The sequence below is a fragment of the Trichomonas vaginalis genome, chromosome V, assembly GCF_026262505.1.
Source record: "Trichomonas vaginalis G3 chromosome V, whole genome shotgun sequence".
Classification (NCBI taxonomy): domain Eukaryota; phylum Parabasalia; order Trichomonadida; family Trichomonadidae; genus Trichomonas; species Trichomonas vaginalis.
In genome coordinates this window covers 32,660,897-32,681,651 of record NC_067207.1, presented here as the reverse complement: position 1 = coordinate 32,681,651, position 20,755 = coordinate 32,660,897, and the positions used below count along the sequence as shown (strand labels likewise).

The 20,755-nt window shown below is 32.3% G+C and overlaps 4 protein-coding genes and 1 pseudogene across 5 annotated transcripts, besides 2 other annotated features; 2 read left to right on the top strand and 3 right to left on the bottom strand.

Moving 5' to 3' along the window:
- Positions 1–8,353: part of a mobile genetic element that runs on past the window's edge.
- Positions 591–1,748, top strand: TVAGG3_0445070 (uncharacterized protein; the record flags this gene model as incomplete). Its single annotated transcript, XM_051234365.1, has 1 exon — positions 591–1,748. One exon carries the CDS (start codon positions 591–593, stop codon positions 1,746–1,748), a length of 1,158 nt encoding a protein of 385 aa, XP_051104095.1.
- Positions 2,330–3,751, bottom strand: TVAGG3_0445060 (integrase core domain containing protein family; the record flags this gene model as incomplete). Its single annotated transcript, XM_051234364.1, has 1 exon — positions 2,330–3,751. A coding segment is annotated over one exon (1,422 nt), but the record flags the coding sequence as incomplete, so codon positions are not given.
- On the bottom strand, positions 4,443–5,417 carry TVAGG3_0445050 (DNA/RNA polymerases family; the record flags this gene model as incomplete). The annotated part of the gene is made up of 1 exon (XM_051234363.1): positions 4,443–5,417. A coding segment is annotated over one exon (975 nt), but the record flags the coding sequence as incomplete, so codon positions are not given.
- Positions 5,595–6,081, bottom strand: TVAGG3_0445040 (annotated as a pseudogene). The gene has a single exon. A coding segment is annotated over exon 1 (487 nt).
- Positions 8,354–9,490: 1,137 nt separating the features above from the next.
- Positions 9,491–11,011: a mobile genetic element.
- Positions 11,012–11,632: 621 nt separating this feature from the next.
- Positions 11,633–11,884, top strand: TVAGG3_0445010 (uncharacterized protein; the record flags this gene model as incomplete). Its single annotated transcript, XM_051234362.1, has 1 exon — positions 11,633–11,884. The coding sequence occupies one exon, from the start codon at positions 11,633–11,635 to the stop codon at positions 11,882–11,884; it is 252 nt and encodes an 83-aa protein (XP_051104092.1).
- Between the last annotated feature and the right edge of the window lie 8,871 nt (positions 11,885–20,755).

Genomic DNA, 20,755 nt, shown 5'->3' with positions numbered 1-20,755 from the left:
TATATTAAATGATTTGAATATTAAGGTAAGAGTTGAACAGAAGAACGAAGAAATAAAGAGTATAATGAATGAAAACAAAGATGTAAACATTGACGATAAACTAGCTCAAAGCATAGTTGATGGCATGAGTGATTTTGAAGTACATAATGACGTGGAAACATGAATTTAGAAAAGAAATAACATTATTCACACTGTTTCAAGCAATTAATTCGTTACCTAATCATTTAATTAATGAGCATACGATAACGTTTATAACTTCTGCAATTTAACTGAAAATGCAAAAAGTAATTTTGAAAAGCACGTGATAGATATGCATATTTAATGACTTCTCCATTTGTTTTGGTGAAGATTCTAAAACTATATCAAAAGGAATATTATGATGAATATGTTTTACCTTTATTACGTAAGCCAAAAATAACATTTGTTATCAAACTTGATGACTCGTTTTGATAACAGATATTAGACGCAAGGCTGAAAATCATCAGTATAAAAACAGTTCTGAAGTAATTGAGGATTTATCACGTGTAATCCGTTTTGTAGATTGTGGAAATAAATATTTCATTCAAAAGGACTATAATATCCACGACAAAATGAATCAAATATCATTCGTTCTTCAATCAAACATGAAAGAGTCACTTAAAATGATTAAATTATTTAATGAAGAAGGTAAAACAATAACAGCATGGGATGTACTACTAAATCAATTATCCTCATTAACCGTTAAGGGTGTTTGCTTTAAATCTGATTCCCCAGATGTTTTCTCAACGTTTCAAGGTTATAAATACAACATTCTTGAAAAACCAGATTACTCAAAAATTGAGATGTTTATGAATTTCATTAAAGAAGTCATTTGTGATAATAACGATGAAGTGTATAAATACCTTCTCGGCTGGATTGCATCAATGATTCAACATCCTGGAATCAAGAATGAAACAGCAATTATTTTGAAAGGACTTCAGGGAACAGGTAAAAACAGATTCAAGGACATTATTTCTGAACTTCTCGCTGGTTATTCATGTAAAAACATTACCGAAATAGGTGAGCTAACGGGTAATTTCAACTCAGTAGTTGAGAATAAAATGTTTCTTGTACTTAATGAACTCAAGAATGTTGGTGAAGACAGACTCGCAAACTTCAACGCTTTGAAATCAATTATTACGGATAATGAGATTAGAATTAATGAAAAGAATCAACCCAGAAGAACTGCTCAGAATGTTGCTAATTTCATTTTCGTAACTAATAACGTTTACCCTGTCAAAATTGAAGTTGGAGACAGAAGATATGTAGTTTTAAGAGTTAATGGTAAATTTAAGGGTCAATTTGATTACTTCAAGAATTTAATGGATTCATGCACAAAGGAATTTTATGATAATTTACTGACGTATTTTATGCAATATGACCTTTCATCATTTAATGTACGAATCATACCGATGACTGAAGCCAAACAAGATTTAATTGAATTATCAGCAAATCCTTTAGATGCATGGATAAATACACATTATGATGAATTGTGTGCAGGTATGATGTGTGAAAATGCTTTATTCTGCAAACCATCAGACATGAAAGACAAGAATTTTCAAATGAGTATTAAGGATAAATGTGATAGGAAACATAGAAGAATAGATGGTAAACAAACATGGTGTTATGTTTTGAAAGAAGAAATGAAAAGATTATATAAACAGGTTGAACCAAACGATAATGAGGATTCATTTACTGATGATGAAATACTTGTAAATGAAGCTTTATAAAGTATGATTTGAATTTATTTTTACCTTCCTCTCGTGTTGTTGTCAAAATGTCATGGTAACATGGTAGCACCTTCAGTTCTTCAAAAATAATTCATGAATGCCTTCCTCCTGTGATGTTGTCAAAATGTCATGTTGTCACCATTTTTAAAAGAAATTAAATTACCTGGTAGCACCCGGTAACATGGTAGCACTGAAAAAATTAAATTTGGATTGAGTTTAAAAATTCATCTTTATTAAATTCATCTCTTCCAATCAATTTATTTATTCTATTAAATTCTTTTATTTTTGCTTCACTCAATTTAAGGATTGAACGGTAAGTTTCTAATTTTTCGATTATTTCTTTATCGTTTTCAACCTCACCACATTGCGGCTTCTTTTTGTAATAGCATATTTTTGATTTAATTTTGTTTAGTTTCTTTTTATATTCATCGTCAGGACTCTTGGCTGCTTCGTTGTCACCCATTTCTTACGAAATAAAAAAATTAAATATTATTTAAATATAATGGAGTAATAAAATAAATCGGAATTTCTATTAATTTATTGTTAACCTCAACTAATGCAGTACCGTTAATATATCTAACAAATTCAGCTATTGTGTCAAATCTTCGTCTTCTTTTTGTCATTGATTTATCAGTTTTTCCATAATCGAGATGAATCAAAACTTTATCCCCTTGTTTAAAATTCATGAGCCCCGAATTAATTTGTTCACGTTTAACATCATTTAACCTTTCCATTTGTTTTCTAATATATTCCCATTCTTTTGAAATCTCATTTTTCATTTCCACTGGTTTCATGTTTATAGTTCTATGCCATGTATTATTGTAATAATATACTAACTGCTGTATGATGGAGTCATGATTTCCATCCCAGTATATCTGACCATTAACCCCTAACGCATCTCTAAGAGTTCTCATTACCACATCAACTATTTTATTATGAAACGTATATGGAGAGGATGAAAAGTAAAAATGAATTTGTGGGAAATAATGAGCCATAGCTGCCTGAAATCCTTTATCACCATCACCCCTTATATTATCTACTCTTTCATGATCTAGTAAGTATTGAATAGCTCTTCTTGTTTCCTGTTCTGTTTTCCCTTTCACTGGAATGCAATATAAATATCTAGTGTTAATGTTAATGGCGAATAAATAAGTAACGTTTCCTTTTGAATATTCTAAATGATCGATTTCGTATGAATATGGATATAGTGCAAATGAGGGGCGACCAAAATTTTCCTTTAATGGCTGAATTTTTGGGTCAATTGGTTTATTTAATATTTTGAAATCCTTTTTAAAATCTTTTTGCTTCTTTAATGTTTGAAATGGATATAATAAAGTGAATGATGAAGGATTAACTGAAAGAGGAGGAGGTACTACTGTTGGAGGTTTTGGTGTTGCAAGTGGTTTAATTTTATCTGCTTTGATTTTGGATTTCATTCCTCCTTTCATTAATTCTGGATGTATTCTATTCATTTGTTTTAAATATACTGTATATAAAGGTTTGATATACTTTCCCGCTTCGAGTTTATGTTGAAGGATGAATTCCAAAAGTTGATCTTCATTTAAAAGTCGGGCTGAATGTGGTTTAACTAATGAATCATAAATTAAAGCTTGTGCTTCATTTATGGTCTGAAGGACTTGGGCGTTTTGTATCTTTAGCTGTTGAACATTTGGTTTTTGCGGCTCAGGATTATATAAATTATATAATTCATCAATATCTTCTTCTGTTAATACTTTATTTTTGAAATCTTTCAATTGTTTAAGTTGTGATTTAGTTTTTCCCTTTATATATTCATTATTTTTAATTTTGTCTTTAATTTTAGAAATTATTTTATCATGATATTTCAAAATTTCATTTTTATAATATGGATAATAATATTCCATATCATCACCCGTTATAGTGTTATCATATTTTTGGAGATATGCTTTTAAATCATAATAATCAAGAAAATTTTGATTAAATACTAAATCATCAATTAAAATTTTTAAATCTGTGTTATCCATTTATATAAAAATAAAATAAGTGTTTTAAGGGTGCCCACCTCTTTGATCAAAAATCAAAACCATTATTAACGGTTCCTTTTGTCTCTTCTGTGGCATTTTATTAAATAAATGGCATACAACATCCATTTTCACAACATACAGCCTTAGTGTGTGCTCCTGTTAATGCAGTCTTACCGATTGTTAAGCGAGTCATTGACCCGTTTTGAAGTTGTAAATTAATATTCTGACCATCAAATATCACTTTATCATTTATTATATCTAAATAATTTTTAGGTGTTAATTGTTTATTTTGTCGTAAACTAACACCTTTCATTTTTTGTGCAATCTTTTTAAAATCACTTTCATCAATTGAACCGTTGAATGATGTATAACATTTAGGACATAAAGCAACCATGTTATCGCCTTGTTTCTCAATTGCTAAACCCAATAACTTCTTCTCATGTGCTTTTTCTTCAGCTTTATTCTTTAATTTAGGTTTAAATTTCTCATCAAAACAGAAGAAATCAAATGGTGCGAATTTGAAAATGTTTTTATCATAAAATTGTTTATCGGTAACAATTGCTTGAAATGCTTGAGTGTTAGGAAGATTTGGATCACCAGCGATTGCCCAATAAGATGAATCAGTATCACCTTCAATGAAATGAAAACGATTAACATCCATGCATTTATACATAAAATCATAAATGAAAACCAAATACCAGTATTTAGCATTATCTAAAGTGAAGAATGCCTCTTGTAAACATGTTTCACATCTATAAAATCTATCTTTGAGCATCACTTGATACGTATCCTCTCCTATTTCTCTTATGTTTTTAAACTTATTTGGCATACATGCAACGCGTGCCTTCTGTGCATTCATTATTTTAGTCTTTGTGTAATTTTGTGTATTCATTGCATCGTAACCATATGATCCATTAAGCGAAATCTTGCAAAATAAACTTTTTCCTTTATTTCCTTCTAATTCAGCCTTTTGTCTTTCGTTCATAAATTCGTTCGCAAATTCATTAAAACAAGTGTTTTTAGTAAATGTTAAAATTGATTGAATGTCATCGATGATAAAATTAAATCTGTCTATTAGATACCAAAGATAATAAGAAGAAAATGGTTGATATTGGTTGTGTGTTGATGCTAACTGAGTTAATTTTCTCTGTTTCTGGTCAACTGGTAGATTGTTTGATTTCATGTAATTATACATAAAACTACCAATTGTTTTTTCATCTGTGATAATATCTAAGTTTCTTATTATCGGTAAAAAGTTTATGTAATCATTAATGTATTTTTCATCAATGTGACCCTTTACTTCAGCCACGAATAAAGTATTTTTCTTTCTAATAATTCCCAGTGCTTTTGCTTTCTTTGTTGCTGTATCACAAATGATAACACCATTCAATCTTCCCGGCATATACATTTTATGGTCAGTATATTGAATGAAATCATGAGGATTAGATGAAAATGATGAAGGATATAATGAATTAAAATCAACACCAACGAAATGAGTCATAATGTTTGAAGTGTCCTCATTTGATACAGTTTTAGTTTCTGGATTATATGAAAGTTTATTAATGTGCGTGATTCCTTTAAGATTTACTCTATGTTGAACATTTGATAAACCACCAGTAATTCCATTACGGAGAATGTGATAAGCTTCAACTGAATCTAAAGTCATTGGTAAATTATTTTTTAATGCATAATTTCTTAAATTGATTCTTAACGTTGAACATCTTCATCTTTATTTGATTTTACGACATTGCAATAACAACACATTAACTGACAATTTTCTTTGGTATGTGGTTTTTCATTATCGATTCTATCCAATGTTGGTTTATTTGCATATGTAAACGCTTTACCACACATTTTGCATTTAGATGAAAGGATTAAATCGTGATAGTATTGAAAATCATCCATTGAAACATTATTTTTACTATCCCTTTCTGCTTTTTCATCTTGTTCTTATATGATTCAATTTTATATTTCCAATACTTTTTCGTTAATTCAAAACTTGATTCTATCTCTTCCTCAGGATATTTTTCATTAGGATTAAAGTCTTTATATGCTAAAGCGTAACGAATCATTGAAGCATTCGATGATAAAGAAAGATTATGAAGCATGTCAATTTTATAAACAAATGTTTCTTCAATAATTTTATCGATTGGGTCAATCATAATTTCAACATCTTTATTGCAATAATGAATAAAATATTCTAATCTTTTCTTAAAATTTTTAGCATCATTGAGATATATTTGATAATCACTATCTGATATAGTTTCTTGAGTTAATGTTGAATAAAATGAATCTTGAGTGAATGGTTCCACTTTATATAATTCTCCCATGTGATGAATTGATAAGGGAAAAAGGATTTAACACGTGATTTATTGTTTCCGAAATCTTGAGTGAATTGGTCTAATGTCCCACCCGCTATATAATTTCTGATGTCAATAAATCTCAATTCATATGGAACGTTTGTTTTCTTTACAATGATTTGCTTAAATTGTGAAGATGAACCCAGCATTGATTTTATTTTCCATTTTGCAGTGTTTAAATCATGAAGAATTAAATTTAAATCAAACTTTCCCGAATTAAAACCTATGATATTCACTTTATTGAATTCCTCATCTAGAAGTTCTTTAAATGCTTTCTTCTGTTTTTCATTTAATGTATGAGACAAAGTCCCCGCCGTTTGTGGCTTCAATAATTCTTCATATTGTTCAATATTTGATTTAGCAACTAATGAACAGGTTGAAAATAAAAACTCAATCCAATCAGAAATAAAAGAATCACTCGAAGTTAAACAAAAATTCCTCGTGTATGTTTTATCGCTTAATTTAACCGTTGATGATACCATGAATGGTTTTAAGTAAGCGTTCAAAGTTGCACACTCAGAAAGTTGTAATTCTTCTTTAGTCTCTAATGTTTCAAAGTCAAAAGTAATATAATATCTTGTCGGTTGATAATATTCCTGCAAATTGTGAGCTAATAACCACTGATATATCTTCTGTTTCGTAATATGTGGTGCATATGGTTGCTGTGTCTTTTGCAATTGAACGTCTTGAATTAATCTTCCATTATTTTCTTTACATTTCTCACAATGCTTTAAAAATCTTCTTTGGTTTTTCCTTTCTGGATCATCGCGAATAGAATAAACTTCTTCTTTACAATATGGACAAACTTTATAGCCGGTGAGTGCTTCAACGTCTGTTATTCTGTCAGCGTGAAGTTTTCCACATGGACTCTGTGTTAATAAAATATTTACTGTTTCAAATTCTGGATCTATCATTATTGATTCCACTAATGGAAAGTCTACCTTATTTATGTCCACGTCTTCTGGTTGAGGATCACAATAATAGAAATCAATATTAACATTTAACATTCTCGCTAATCTCTCACTTTCTGATGAAATGTCAAACCCTTCATATGCATCTATTGCTTCATTTAAATAGCTTCTACGAGTTTTAGGATTAACACCATCAGGAATGTTATAGAAGCGTTTAAATAACCTTCTACCTTCTGCTCTAATTTGATTATCATTCATTTTAACTGTTCCGTTTTTGTTCATTTATGTAAGAATAAAAATTAAAAAATAAAGTTTATTCTTTAAAGCCCATAAAATGAATTAAGAATACATAAATTTTTATCATCTGCGACGTGACGAATACATTTTAATTTACTCAAGAATGCGTACCCTGATACATTAAATCTAATTCCTGTTTTATTTAATTTCACAACTTTGAAAAGGAATGTATGAATAGCTATAAAATGATGAGAAGATGTTTTATGGGTTGTTTCCATTTTTTCTGAAATAAATGAATAAATATAATGTTTATACGTTTTTATATCTTTTATGTTCTTAATAACGAATGGTATAGACCTTTCAACTTCGTCTTCCTTCGGTGCTGTTCTTTCATATGAAACATTATTGGTATCTTCAATAATGAAGTTAGTATACATATCAAGGGTACGGCGGCACTGCGCGCCTCCTTACCCATGATATGTGAATTTGACACTTTACAAAACCGTTAACGTATATTTTACAACACAAACGACAACACTAACCTAACCTTAAATATTTACAAAGCCACCAACCACTTCACCTCACTAATGTAAAAAAATAAACGTTCTCACTTACAAAAGTATTGCAACTCCTCCATTGCTGTGCTTCATATAACAGCTCATAATCTTCTGACTCACTTTCTTCTTCATATAGGTCAAAATCACTGTCATAGTTTATACCTGTAAGTTTTGACAAAGCTAATGAAACACGCTTACCGTTTGTATCATATGCTTGTATAAACTTTCCATTATGCTTGTAGTCATAAACGCTCAAACTAACTTTACCCTTTCTCCCTCGTATCTGATAGAATGTATTTTCACGAGGAACGAAGAACAATTCTTGAACTCATGACCGTTGTAGTTTGTTATCTCAATAGTTTTCGTCATTTATATAAAAATAAAATAAAAAATAAACTTAAAAATTAATGATATCACCACCCTCACACGTATGAAAACATAGCACAAAAATATGTTTATGTTAGAATGTTAGATCTAACACGTTTTCTAACCTCATTTCTACCCTGTTGAATTCATTGCTTTATAACTCTCTTCCTTTCTCCAACTCTTCTAGCTTCTTCTTAAGTTCAGCAATGTTGTCCTCATGAAGTTTAATCTTTCTCAAAATTCCTTCTTTATCTAATGGTTGCTTTATCTTTCTAAACTGAACTCTACCATCCTTCATAGTATGAACGTAAAAACCTTCTGGAACCGCTCCTGATTTAATGTATTCTACCAAGAACTTTTGTTTCATTGCTTCAGTGACTTTAGTCGTCATTTCAATCAAAGGTGAAGCTAGCACAGCGATAATGAATTTCATGACTTTTTAGTATTTCATGCAATCTTAACAGATAGCCTTACAAGTACTTCCAGTGTCCCTAGCTGTCCCTCCTTTTTATATAACTCCATGACATTTATAATCTCGCGAAACTTAACAGGTAGCATAACAGATTAAAATCAGATGAGGTTTTGAACCAAAATTTCTAAGCAACGTTGTCAAGGATTTTGAGGAACTAGGGACAGAGACCATGGCAAAGTTTATGACTTTCATTATTTCCAGAACTTAATGAAAACTACTAGGGACAGAGACCATGGCAAAGTTCATGATTTAATTTATTCTCTCACTAACAACAACCACAAACTCCAACACTAACGACAAGTACTAACCTCAGCACAAAACTCCAACACTAACGACAAAAATAAATGTCCTCACTTCTTAACAAAGTAATATGTGCTTCTTACACCACCATAGCTCAAACGTTTCTTTTCAAACATCGATTGAAACTTATTTTGAGCCATTGGCTTTAGTCTCTTTTTCTTCAAATACGCCAAGAAATCTTCTTCACATCTTTTCACTTCATAGCCTTCTTTAAACTCCTCCTTGTTAAGTTCTATGAAATCCTTTATATCATTCTTTGTTGCAATGACTTCTTCACGAACGACATCGTGAACTATTTCATCATTGCATTCATGTATGACCTCCTCACTGTTCTCATGAACTATTTCAACACTGTTCTCATGAACGACCTCCTTACTGTCTTTCATAAGCGTTTCAAAGTCTCCTTTACTCATTACTTCAATCTCATGCTGTTCACAGTAGTACTTAAACTCACTGTATATGTCTTTGTTGTATGTTATATTGCTTCCCATGTACTCCATGAATTTTTCAAGCACTTCCTCATAATTCACTGTTTCTTTCTTTCCACGACCTTCTAATATCATACTTGCTTCGTAAATATAACTTCTTGCAGAACCGTCTCGCTTTCTACTTCTCTTCACAAATTCTCTCATCTTGCCACCAAATACATTTGAACTACATGCAAAGAATTCATTCTCCTTCGCAAATTCTTTATATCTTCTGTAGCACTCTGTACAATTCCATCCGGATACAAACTTTTCATAGAACTCCTCGTAAAACATTTGGTAAGGTGTTTTGTTCATTTCGATGAGTTCTTGTTTAGCCCTGGTGAATGGTATCTTCCTTACATCAAATTCACTTAAATCTTTCTTCATGAAGTACGTCAGTAAGTTTGAATAAAACTCTTCATTAAAGCTTTCAATGAGATTTGAGAAATATTCGTAATTTCCTTTGTATCTGCTGCTTACGTCAATGACAACAAATCTTCTGTCGTCTTTGTCAATCTTTACTGAGTTGAAGTTGTTAGATATCATGATGATATTACAAACATTCTCTATCTTTCTTACTGGCTGACACTTCTGATTTAAGTCCAACTGAGTCTCTGTTACTATTGACTTTAGTGCGTCGTGGTTCATGACCTTAGACGTATCGCATGAGCTTAGTTCATTGCATACGATGAGCTTCATGTTCTCAATAGCAGCATTGAATCTACCAACCACATTCTCTATTGCCGTTATATTATTGTTGGCGTACTTGCTAATGAGCTCGCATAGAACATTACTAAGTACATTCTTACCAGTTCCTTGCTTTCCTATTAACAAAAGTACTGTTCCAGTCTTTCCACAAGGATTTTGAACGATGTAGGCGAACCAGTTCAAAACATACTCATAAAGCTCTTCATCCTCATTACATATGACATCGTGAACATGTTTCAAATATCCTTCAATAACGCTTTCATCTACTTCATTCAGTACCTCATACTCATATCCTCTGAAATAGCTGTAAATGTCATCTCTTTCGTCAAAGAATCTCATGCCTGACTTCATAAGATAGTTCTTGTTCTGACCCGCTTCATAAATCATCAGTGCGTTCACATCCTTCTCCTCAATACGTCCTACATAAATACTCTTCATGAGCTTATTGAATTCCTTGCTATCTACTGACACAAGTGTTGTTGTGTCTCGTATTCCATCATAATCTTTCACTAGATATGTCATACGTGCTCCGTCAATAACAACAACACATCTTCTTAAGTCATTTATAACACTAGCTATGTCAATACCGTCCTCACTCATGTACTTATTTCTCCTCAAGTCCTTTAGTGTGAAAGTGTCTCTAAGTTCTATTTCAAGCAATTCATTTACACATCCTTTGCAATACTTCTCTATAAAATATTTCTGTCGTTCTTTACTAAGTTTCTTAACAGCTCTGAAGAACCATGTGTTTTGACTCAAACATCCTTCACAACTTCTCTCATTCATTCCTAGTTCTTTCATGTCATTATCTTCAACCTCTATGGTCTCATTGACTAAGGTCAAAGGGTTCTTAGTCATTGCTGGTCTTATCTGAAACAATGTTTGTGCAACAGGTTTAACTAGTTCAGCAACGTCCTTCCTTAATATGAATAGCTGTTTCCACTCATCTTTGCTAACAGTTCTTTCATAACCACTGACAGTAATGATTTCATTTGCTGACCTTAGACGCTTATGTTCTATCATTTGTATTGCTTTTGTGTAAGGCTTTCGTGAGCATAGGTTGTATATGTCATTCCTGCAATGTTCATTCATGCCAATAGTACTAAATCCTTTCTTTGCTGTTGAGTGCATAATATCCATTAGTTCCTGTGTTCGTATTGCTGTCTCATAAAATACAACAAGACCTTTGTCATCTATGACGTACTTACCGAAAACATTGCTTATATTCTTTAACCATGAAATAACATCCTCATTCATGCTGTCAAACATGAAGTAAGGTCTTACATACTCTTCACTTATAAGATACTCCACAAAGTACTTGTTAAGCTCTATGTCCTCGTGAGCGATTTCATTAGGTTTGATATTAGTTCCTTTTGTCATTGCTGTCATGTACTTCACTCTCATAGTTCCTTTCAATAGCGTAAAAGTACTTCATTGTTTCATAACTGCTCTAAATTCTGTTCAAAATTCGTACAACATAACTTTTAACATTAGTGAAAGAACATGAGCGAAACAACAACATCTAACATTACAGAAGAAGTCAATGACAATGCCGATGAAAACATTACAGAAGGAGCTAGTGAAAATATTGACGAGTTCAGTGAGGAAGAAGATATTGAGGACGTCAATGAGAACGTTAGTGGGGAACAAACTCAATGGGAAACATTGAGAAATCATGAAGATTATGAGATTTGTACGACATATCCTTTTACTATTCGTCGAAAGAAAACAAACATATTAAGAGTGAATGCTTAAATAATTATGGTTATATTGTGCTTAGTTTAAACAACAAAATGTACTTAAAGCATAGAATTATTGCAGAACAGTGGATTGAAAATCCAAACAATTTGAAAGAAATAGACCATATAAATCATGATAGAACGGACAACAGAATCTCAAACCTTCGTTGGTGTTCTAAATCTGAAAACAATAGAAATAAAAGCAAGTATGGCGATATAGTTTATGAGTTCGTTGATGAAATATCTGACGAAGCTGTTGAAATAACAGATTATGGTAAGCATTCGTTTGAGTTCTACTACTATGTTGAGAATGAAGACGCATTCTATTATTATACAGGTCTTAACTATCGAAAACTTCATATAAACTTTACAAAAACAGGTGCTGCTTATGTTACTATGATAGATACAGAAAACAAGAGAGTAATCTTATTCATAAACAAATTCAAACGCTTGTACGGCTTCATGTAGGACAAACATTATTTTTCAACACTAACGCCAACACGTAGGACAAACATTCATGACTAACATTACTGTATAACATAAATGATTTGTCATGATTTAATCGTAATGATTTGTCATGATTTCTTCATCGTAATGAACGTATATGCTTTGTCAAACATGAACGTAAATGATTTGTCATGATTTAATCGTACATGTTTTGTCGAAACTTCTTCATCGTAATGAGCGTATATGCTTTGTCAAACATGAACGTAAATGATTTGTCGAAACTTCTTCATCGTACATGTTTTGTCATGCTTTCTTCGTTTATGTTTTGTCAAGACTTCTTCGTCGTAATGAGCGTACATGTTTTGTCGAAACTTCTTCATCGTAATGAACGTATATGTTTTGTCGAAACTTCTTCATCGTAATGAACGTATATGTTTTGTCAAGACTTCTTCGTCGTAATGAGCGTACATGTTTTGTCGAAACTTCTTCATCGTAATGAACGTATATGTTTTGTCGAAACTTCTTCATCGTAATGAGTGTAAATGATCCAAAAATAATGTTTAGGTGAGATCTCACCTCTTTTCTCACCTCTTTTCTCACCTCATGAATTTTCATGATTTCTTCATCGTAATGAGCGTATATGCTTTGTCAAACATGAACGTTTATGCTTTGTCGAAACTTCTTCATCGTAATGAGCGTATATGCTTTGTCGAAACTTCTTCATCGTAATGAGCGTATATGCTTTGTCAAACATGAACGTTTATGCTTTGTCGAAACTTCTTCATCGTAATGAACGTTTATGCTTTGTCAGACATGAGCGTACATGTTTTGTCGAAACTTCTTCATCGTAATGAGTGTAAATGATCCAAAAATAATGTTTAGGTGAGATCTCACCTCTTTTCTCACCTCTTTTCTCACCTCATGAATTTTCATGATTTCTTCATCGTAATGAGTGTAAATGACCCAAAATATATTTTAGGGTAGAAGGGTAGATCTAACCTCATTTCTACCCTCTTTTCTACCCTCTTGAATTTTCATGATTTCTTCATCGTAATGAGTGTAAATGACCCAAAATATATTTTAGGGTAGAAGGGTAGATCTAACCTCATTTCTACCCTCTTTTCTACCCTCTTGAATTTTCATGATTTCTTCATCGTAATGAGCGTACATGTTTTGTCATGATTTCTTCATCGTAATGAGCGTACATGTTTTGTCAAACATGAACGTTTATGCTTTGTCAAACATGAACGTATATGCTTTGTCATGATTTCTTCATCGTAATGAGTGTAAATGATCCAAAAATAATGTTTATGTTAGAATGTTAGATCTCACCTCTTTTCTCACCTCTTTTCTCACCTCATGAATTTTCATGATTTCTTCATCGTAATGAGTGTAAATGACCCAAAATATATTTTAGGGTAGAAGGGTAGATCTAACCTCATTTCTACCCTCTTGAATTTTCATGATTTCTTCATCGTAATGAGCGTACATGTTTTGTCATGATTTCTTCATCGTAATGAGTGTAAATGATCCAAAAATAATGTTTATGTTAGAATGTTAGATCTCACCTCTTTTCTCACCTCATGAATTTTCATGATTTCTTCATCGTAATGAGTGTAAATGACCCAAAAATAATGTTTATGTTAGAATGTTAGATCTAACCTCTTTTCTCACCTCATGAATTTTCATACGGAATCTCTTCCCTCGGTTTTCCGAGGGAAGCAATCATATGAGGAAATTCTTCTAAAATTTCTTTTATCTGTTGGTTTTCAAACCAATGATATGCTTGCTTTGTAGAACGAAGAGTATTATAAGGCATTTTGTGAAGAATATAGCAATCGCCTGAATTCAGACGGTTGCTTTTTATACAAAATTCACGCAGGAAAATTCTTGAGTTTTGGTTGAAAGAATACGGTCAAGCCAAAAGTGGCTCGACCTCAAAACAAACATTTTATGAGCTTACTAAGGCGTTATGAATGAATTCAAAGGTATTTGCATACATCCTGACCTCGTTCATTTTGTTGCTGAATGGTGCTCTGTAAAGTATGCATTTTATGTCAAAGATATTATGGACTCCATAGACAAGAAAGTTCATGAGAAGTTAGATGAAGAAGAACTCGAAGATACAGTAGAGAATGCAAAACATTTTTGACGAAGTGCAAATCTTCACTTCGTCAAAATGTGATGCAAAACAAACATTTTATGAGCTTACTAAGGCGTTATGAATGAATTCAAAGGTATTTGCATACATCCTGACCTCGTTCATTTTGTTGCTGAATTTACACCAAAAATAATGTTTAGGGTAGATGGTTTTTAGGTGTCACTACGTCACCATGTCACCAGGTTAATTAACTTCTCTTAAAATTACTGACAACATGACATTTAGACAACAGTCCAGGAAATAAACTTCATCGTATATGTTTTGTCATGATTTCTTCATCGTAATGAACGTATATGTTTTGTCATGATTTCATCGTATATGTTTTGTCATGATGTAAAAATAATGAGTTCATTTACTCACAATATTTTTGTACAAAATGTAAAGTATGGCGGTTTGAAACCTTCGGGAACCTTCACTTTTTGACGAAGTGCAAATCTTCACTTCGTGTCAAAACTTCATCGTAAATGATTTGTCAAATATGAACGTATATGTTTTGTCAAGGTTTCATCGTAATGAGCGTATATGTTTTGTCATGATTTCATCGTAAATGATTTGTCAAACATGTACGTAAATGTTTTGTCAAGGTTTCATCGTATATGCTTTGTCGAAACTTCATCGTATATGTTTTGTCAAAACTTCATCGTATATGTTTTGTCAAACATGAACGTATATGTTTTGTCAAGACTTCTTCATCGTAATGAGTATAAATGACCCAAAAATAATGTTTACGTTAATGTTTTCAGGTTATTCAATAATGACTTATTTTTGAAGAACTGAAGGGGTCACCAGGTCACCAGGTAATTTAACTCATGACATTTTGACAACACAAGAGGAAGGCAGTTATGAATTATTTTTGAAGAACTGAAGGGGTCACCATGTCACCATGTGTCACCAGGTTATTTAACTTCTCTGAAAAAAATGAGACAACATGACATTTTGACAACAACACAGGAGGATTAATGAGGAAGGCAGTTATGACTTATTTTTGAAGAACTGAAGGTGTCACCATGTCACCATGTGTCACCAGGTTATTTAACTTCTCTGAAAAAATGAGACAACATGACATTTAGACAACAACACAGGAGGAAGGCAGTTATGAATTATTTTTGAAGAACTGAAGGTGTCACCATGTTACCATGTGCTACCAGGTCATTTAACTTCTCTGAAAAAAATGAGACAACATGACATTTTGACAACAACACAGGAGGATTAATGAGGAAGGCAGTTATGACTTATTTTTGAAGAACTGAAGGTGTCACCATGTCACCATGTGTCACCAGGTTATTTAACTTCTCTGAAAAAATGAGACAACATGACATTTAGACAACAACACAGGAGGAAGGCAGTTATGAATTATTTTTGAAGAACTGAAGGTGTCACCATGTTACCATGTGCTACCAGGTCATTTAACTTCTCTGAAAAAGTGTGACAACATGACATTTTGACAACAACACAGGAAATAAATGTTTACGTAAATGTTTTGTCATGATTTCTTCGTATATGCTTTGTCAAACATGAACGTAAATGTTTTGTCATGATTTCTTCATCGTAATGAGCGTAAATGATCCAAAAATAATGTTTAGGTGAAGAGGTGAGATCTCACCTCTTTTCTCACCTCTTTTCTCACCTCATGAATTTTAATGATTTCTTCATCGTATATGCTTTGTCAAACATGAACGTAAATGTTTTGTCATGATTTCTTCATCGTAATGAGCGTAAATGATCCAAAAATAATGTTTATGTTAGAATGTTAGATCTAACACCTTTTCTCACCTCATGAATTTTCATGATTTCTTCATCGTAATGAGCGTATATGCTTTGTCATGATTTCACCGTTTATGTTTTGTCATGATTTCTTCGTTTATGTTTTGTCAAACATGAACGTATATGCTTTGTCATGATTTCTTCATCGTATATGCTTTGTCAAACATGAACGTATATGCTTTGTCAAACATGAACGTATATGCTTTGTCAAACATGAACGTATATGCTTTGTCAAACATGAACGTAAATGTTTTGTCATGATTTCTTCATCGTATATGCTTTGTCAAACATGAACGTAAATGTTTTGTCATGATTTCTTCATCGTAATGAGCGTAAATGATCCAAAAATAATGTTTAGGTGAAGAGGTGAGATCTCACCTCTTTTCTCACCTCATGAATTTTCATGATTTCTTCATCGTAATGAGCGTAAATGATCCAAAAATAATGTTTATGTTAGAATGTTAGATCTAACACCTTTTCTAACATGTTTTCTAACATGGAGGATTTCATTAGATATACACATTCTTCCTCCATTTCATTCTATACATAATTTACATCATAGACGATTTAATAGATATAATACTTTACTGTTTCATTAGATATACACATTCTTCCTCCATTTCATTCTATACATAATTTACATCATAGACGATTTAATAGATATAATACTTTACTGTTTCATTAGATATACACATTCTTCCTTCATTTCATTCTATACACAATTTACATCATAGACGATTTAATAGATATAATACTTTACTGTTTCATTAGATATAAACATTATTTGGTGAAAGTATCCTAAAAATATTTGATGGACTTTAACTAAAATAATGTTTAGGGAAGAATGTGTATATCTAATGAAATCCTCCATGTTAGAAAACATGTTAGAAAAGGTGTTAGATCTAACATTCTAACATAAACATTATTTTTGGATCATTTACGCTCATTACGATGAAGAAATCATGAAAATTCATGAGGTGAGAAAAGAGGTGAGATCTCACCTCTTCACCTAAACATTATTTTTGGATCATTTACGCTCATTACGATGAAGAAATCATGACAAAACATTTACGTAAACATTTATTTCCTGTGTTGTTGTCAAAATGTCATGTTGTCACACTTTTTCAGAGAAGTTAAATGACCTGGTAGCACATGGTAACATGGTGACACCTTCAGTTCTTCAAAAATAATTCATAACTGCCTTCCTCCTGTGTTGTTGTCTAAATGTCATGTTGTCTCATTTTTTCAGAGAAGTTAAATAACCTGGTGACACATGGTGACATGGTGACACCTTCAGTTCTTCAAAAATAAGTCATAACTGCCTTCCTCATTAATCCTCCTGTGTTGTTGTCAAAATGTCATGTTGTCTCATTTTTTTCAGAGAAGTTAAATGACCTGGTAGCACATGGTAACATGGTGACACCTTCAGTTCTTCAAAAATAATTCATAACTGCCTTCCTCCTGTGTTGTTGTCTAAATGTCATGTTGTCTCATTTTTTCAGAGAAGTTAAATAACCTGGTGACACATGGTGACATGGTGACACCTTCAGTTCTTCAAAAATAAGTCATAACTGCCTTCCTCATTAATCCTCCTGTGTTGTTGTCAAAATGTCATGTTGTCTCATTTTTTTCAGAGAAGTTAAATAACCTGGTGACACATGGTGACATGGTGACCCCTTCAGTTCTTCAAAAATAATTCATAACTGCCTTCCTCTTGTGTTGTCAAAATGTCATGAGTTAAATTACCTGGTGACCTGGTGACCCCTTCAGTTCTTCAAAAATAAGTCATTATTGAATAACCTGAAAACATTAACGTAAACATTATTTTTGGGTCATTTATACTCATTACGATGAAGAAGTCTTGACAAAACATATACGTTCATGTTTGACAAAACATATACGATGAAGTTTTGACAAAACATATACGATGAAGTTTCGACAAAGCAGCATATACGATGAAACCTTGACAAAACATTTACGTACATGTTTGACAAATCATTTACGATGAAATCATGACAAACATATACGCTCATTACGATGAAACCTTGACAAAACATATACGTTCATATTTGACAAATCATTTACGATGAAGTTTTGACACGAAGTGAAGATTTGCACTTCGTCAAAAAGTGAAGGTTCCCGAAGGTTTCAAACCGCCATAACTTTACATTTTGTACAAAAATATTGTGAGTAAATGAACTCATTATTTTTACATCATGACAAAACATATACGATGAAATCATGACAAAACATATACGTTCATTACGATGAAGAAATCATGACAAAACATATACGATGAAGTTTATTTCCTGGACTGTTGTTAAATGTCATGTTGTCAGTAATTTTAAGAGAAGTTAATTAACCTGGTGACATGGTGACGTAGTGACACCTAAAAACCATCTACCCTAAACATTATTTTTGGTGTAAATTCAGCAACAAAATGAACGAGGTCAGGATGTATGCAAATGCCTTTGAATTCATTCATAACGCCTTAGTAAGCTCATAAAATGTTTGTTTTGCATCACATTTTGACGAAGTGAAGATTTGCACTTCGTCAAAAATGTTTTGCATTCTCTACTGTATCTTCGAGTTCTTCTTCATCTAACTTCTCATGAACTTTCTTGTCTATGGAGTCCATAATATCTTTGACATAAAATGCATACTTTACAGAGCACCATTCAGCAACAAAATGAACGAGGTCAGGATGTATGCAAATACCTTTGAATTCATTCATAACGCCTTAGTAAGCTCATAAAATGTTTGTTTTGAGGTCGAGCCACTTTTGGCTTGACCGTATTCTTTCAACCAAAACTCAAGAATTTTCCTGCGTGAATTTTGTATAAAAAGCAACCGTCTGAATTCAGGCGATTGCTATATTCTTCACAAAATGCCTTATAATACTCTTCGTTCTACAAAGCAAGCATATCATTGGTTTGAAAACCAACAGATAAAAGAAATTTTAGAAGAATTTCCTCATATGATTGCTTCCCTCGGAAAACCGAGGGAAGAGATTCCGTATGAAAATTCATGAGGTGAGAAAAGAGGTGAGAAAAGAGGTGAGATCTAACATTCTAACATAAATATTATTTTTGGGTCATTTACACTCATTACGATGAAGAAATCATGAAAATTCATGAGGTGAGAAAAGAGGTGAGAAAAGAGGTGAGATCTAACATTCTAACATAAACATTATTTTTGGATCATTTACACTCATTACGATGAAGAAATCATGACAAAGCATATACGTTCATGTTTGACAAAGCATAAACGTTCATGTTTGACAAAACATGTACGCTCATTACGATGAAGAAATCATGACAAAACATGTACGCTCATTACGATGAAGAAATCATGAAAATTCAAGAGGGTAGAAAAGAGGGTAGAAATGAGGTTAGATCTACCCTTCTACCCTAAAATATATTTTGGGTCATTTACACTCATTACGATGAAGAAATCATGAAAATTCATGAGGTGAGAAAAGAGGTGAGAAAAGAGGTGAGATCTCACCTAAACATTATTTTTGGATCATTTACACTCATTACGATGAAGAAGTTTCGACAAAACATGTACGCTCATGTCTGACAAAGCATAAACGTTCATTACGATGAAGAAGTTTCGACAAAACATGTACGCTCATTACGATGAAGAAGTTTCGACAAAGCATAAACGTTCATGTTTGACAAAGCATATACGCTCATTACGATGAAGAAGTTTCGACAAAACATGTACGCTCATTACGATGAAGAAGTTTCGACAAAGCATAAACGTTCATGTTTGACAAAGCATATACGCTCATTACGATGAAGAAATCATGAAAATTCATGAGGTGAGAAAAGAGGTGAGAAAAGAGGTGAGATCTCACCTAAACATTATTTTTGGATCATTTACACTCATTACGATGAAGAAGTTTCGACAAAACATGTACGCTCATGTCTGACAAAGCATAAACGTTCATTACGATGAAGAAGTTTCGACAAAACATGTACGCTCATTACGATGAAGAAGTTTCGACAAAGCATAAACGTTCATGTTTGACAAAGCATATACGCTCATTACGATGAAGAAGTTTCGACAAAGCATATACGCTCATTACGATGAAGAAGTTTCGACAAAGCATAAACGTTCATGTTTGACAAAGCATATACGCTCATTACGATGAAGAAATCATGAAAATTCATGAGGTGAGAAAAGAGGTGAGATCTCACCTAAACATTATTTTTGGATCATTTACACTCATTACGATGAAGAAGTTTCGACAAAACATATACGTTCATTACGATGAAGAAGTTTCGACAAAACATGTACGCTCATTACGACGAAGAAGTCTTGACAAAACATATACGTTCATTACGATGAAGAAGTTTCGACAAAACATATACGTTCATTACGATGAAGAAGTTTCGACAAAACATGTACGCTCATTACGACGAAGAAGTCTTGACAAAACATAAACGAAGAAAGCATGACAAAACATGTACGATGAAGAAGTTTCGACAAATCATTTACGTTCATGTT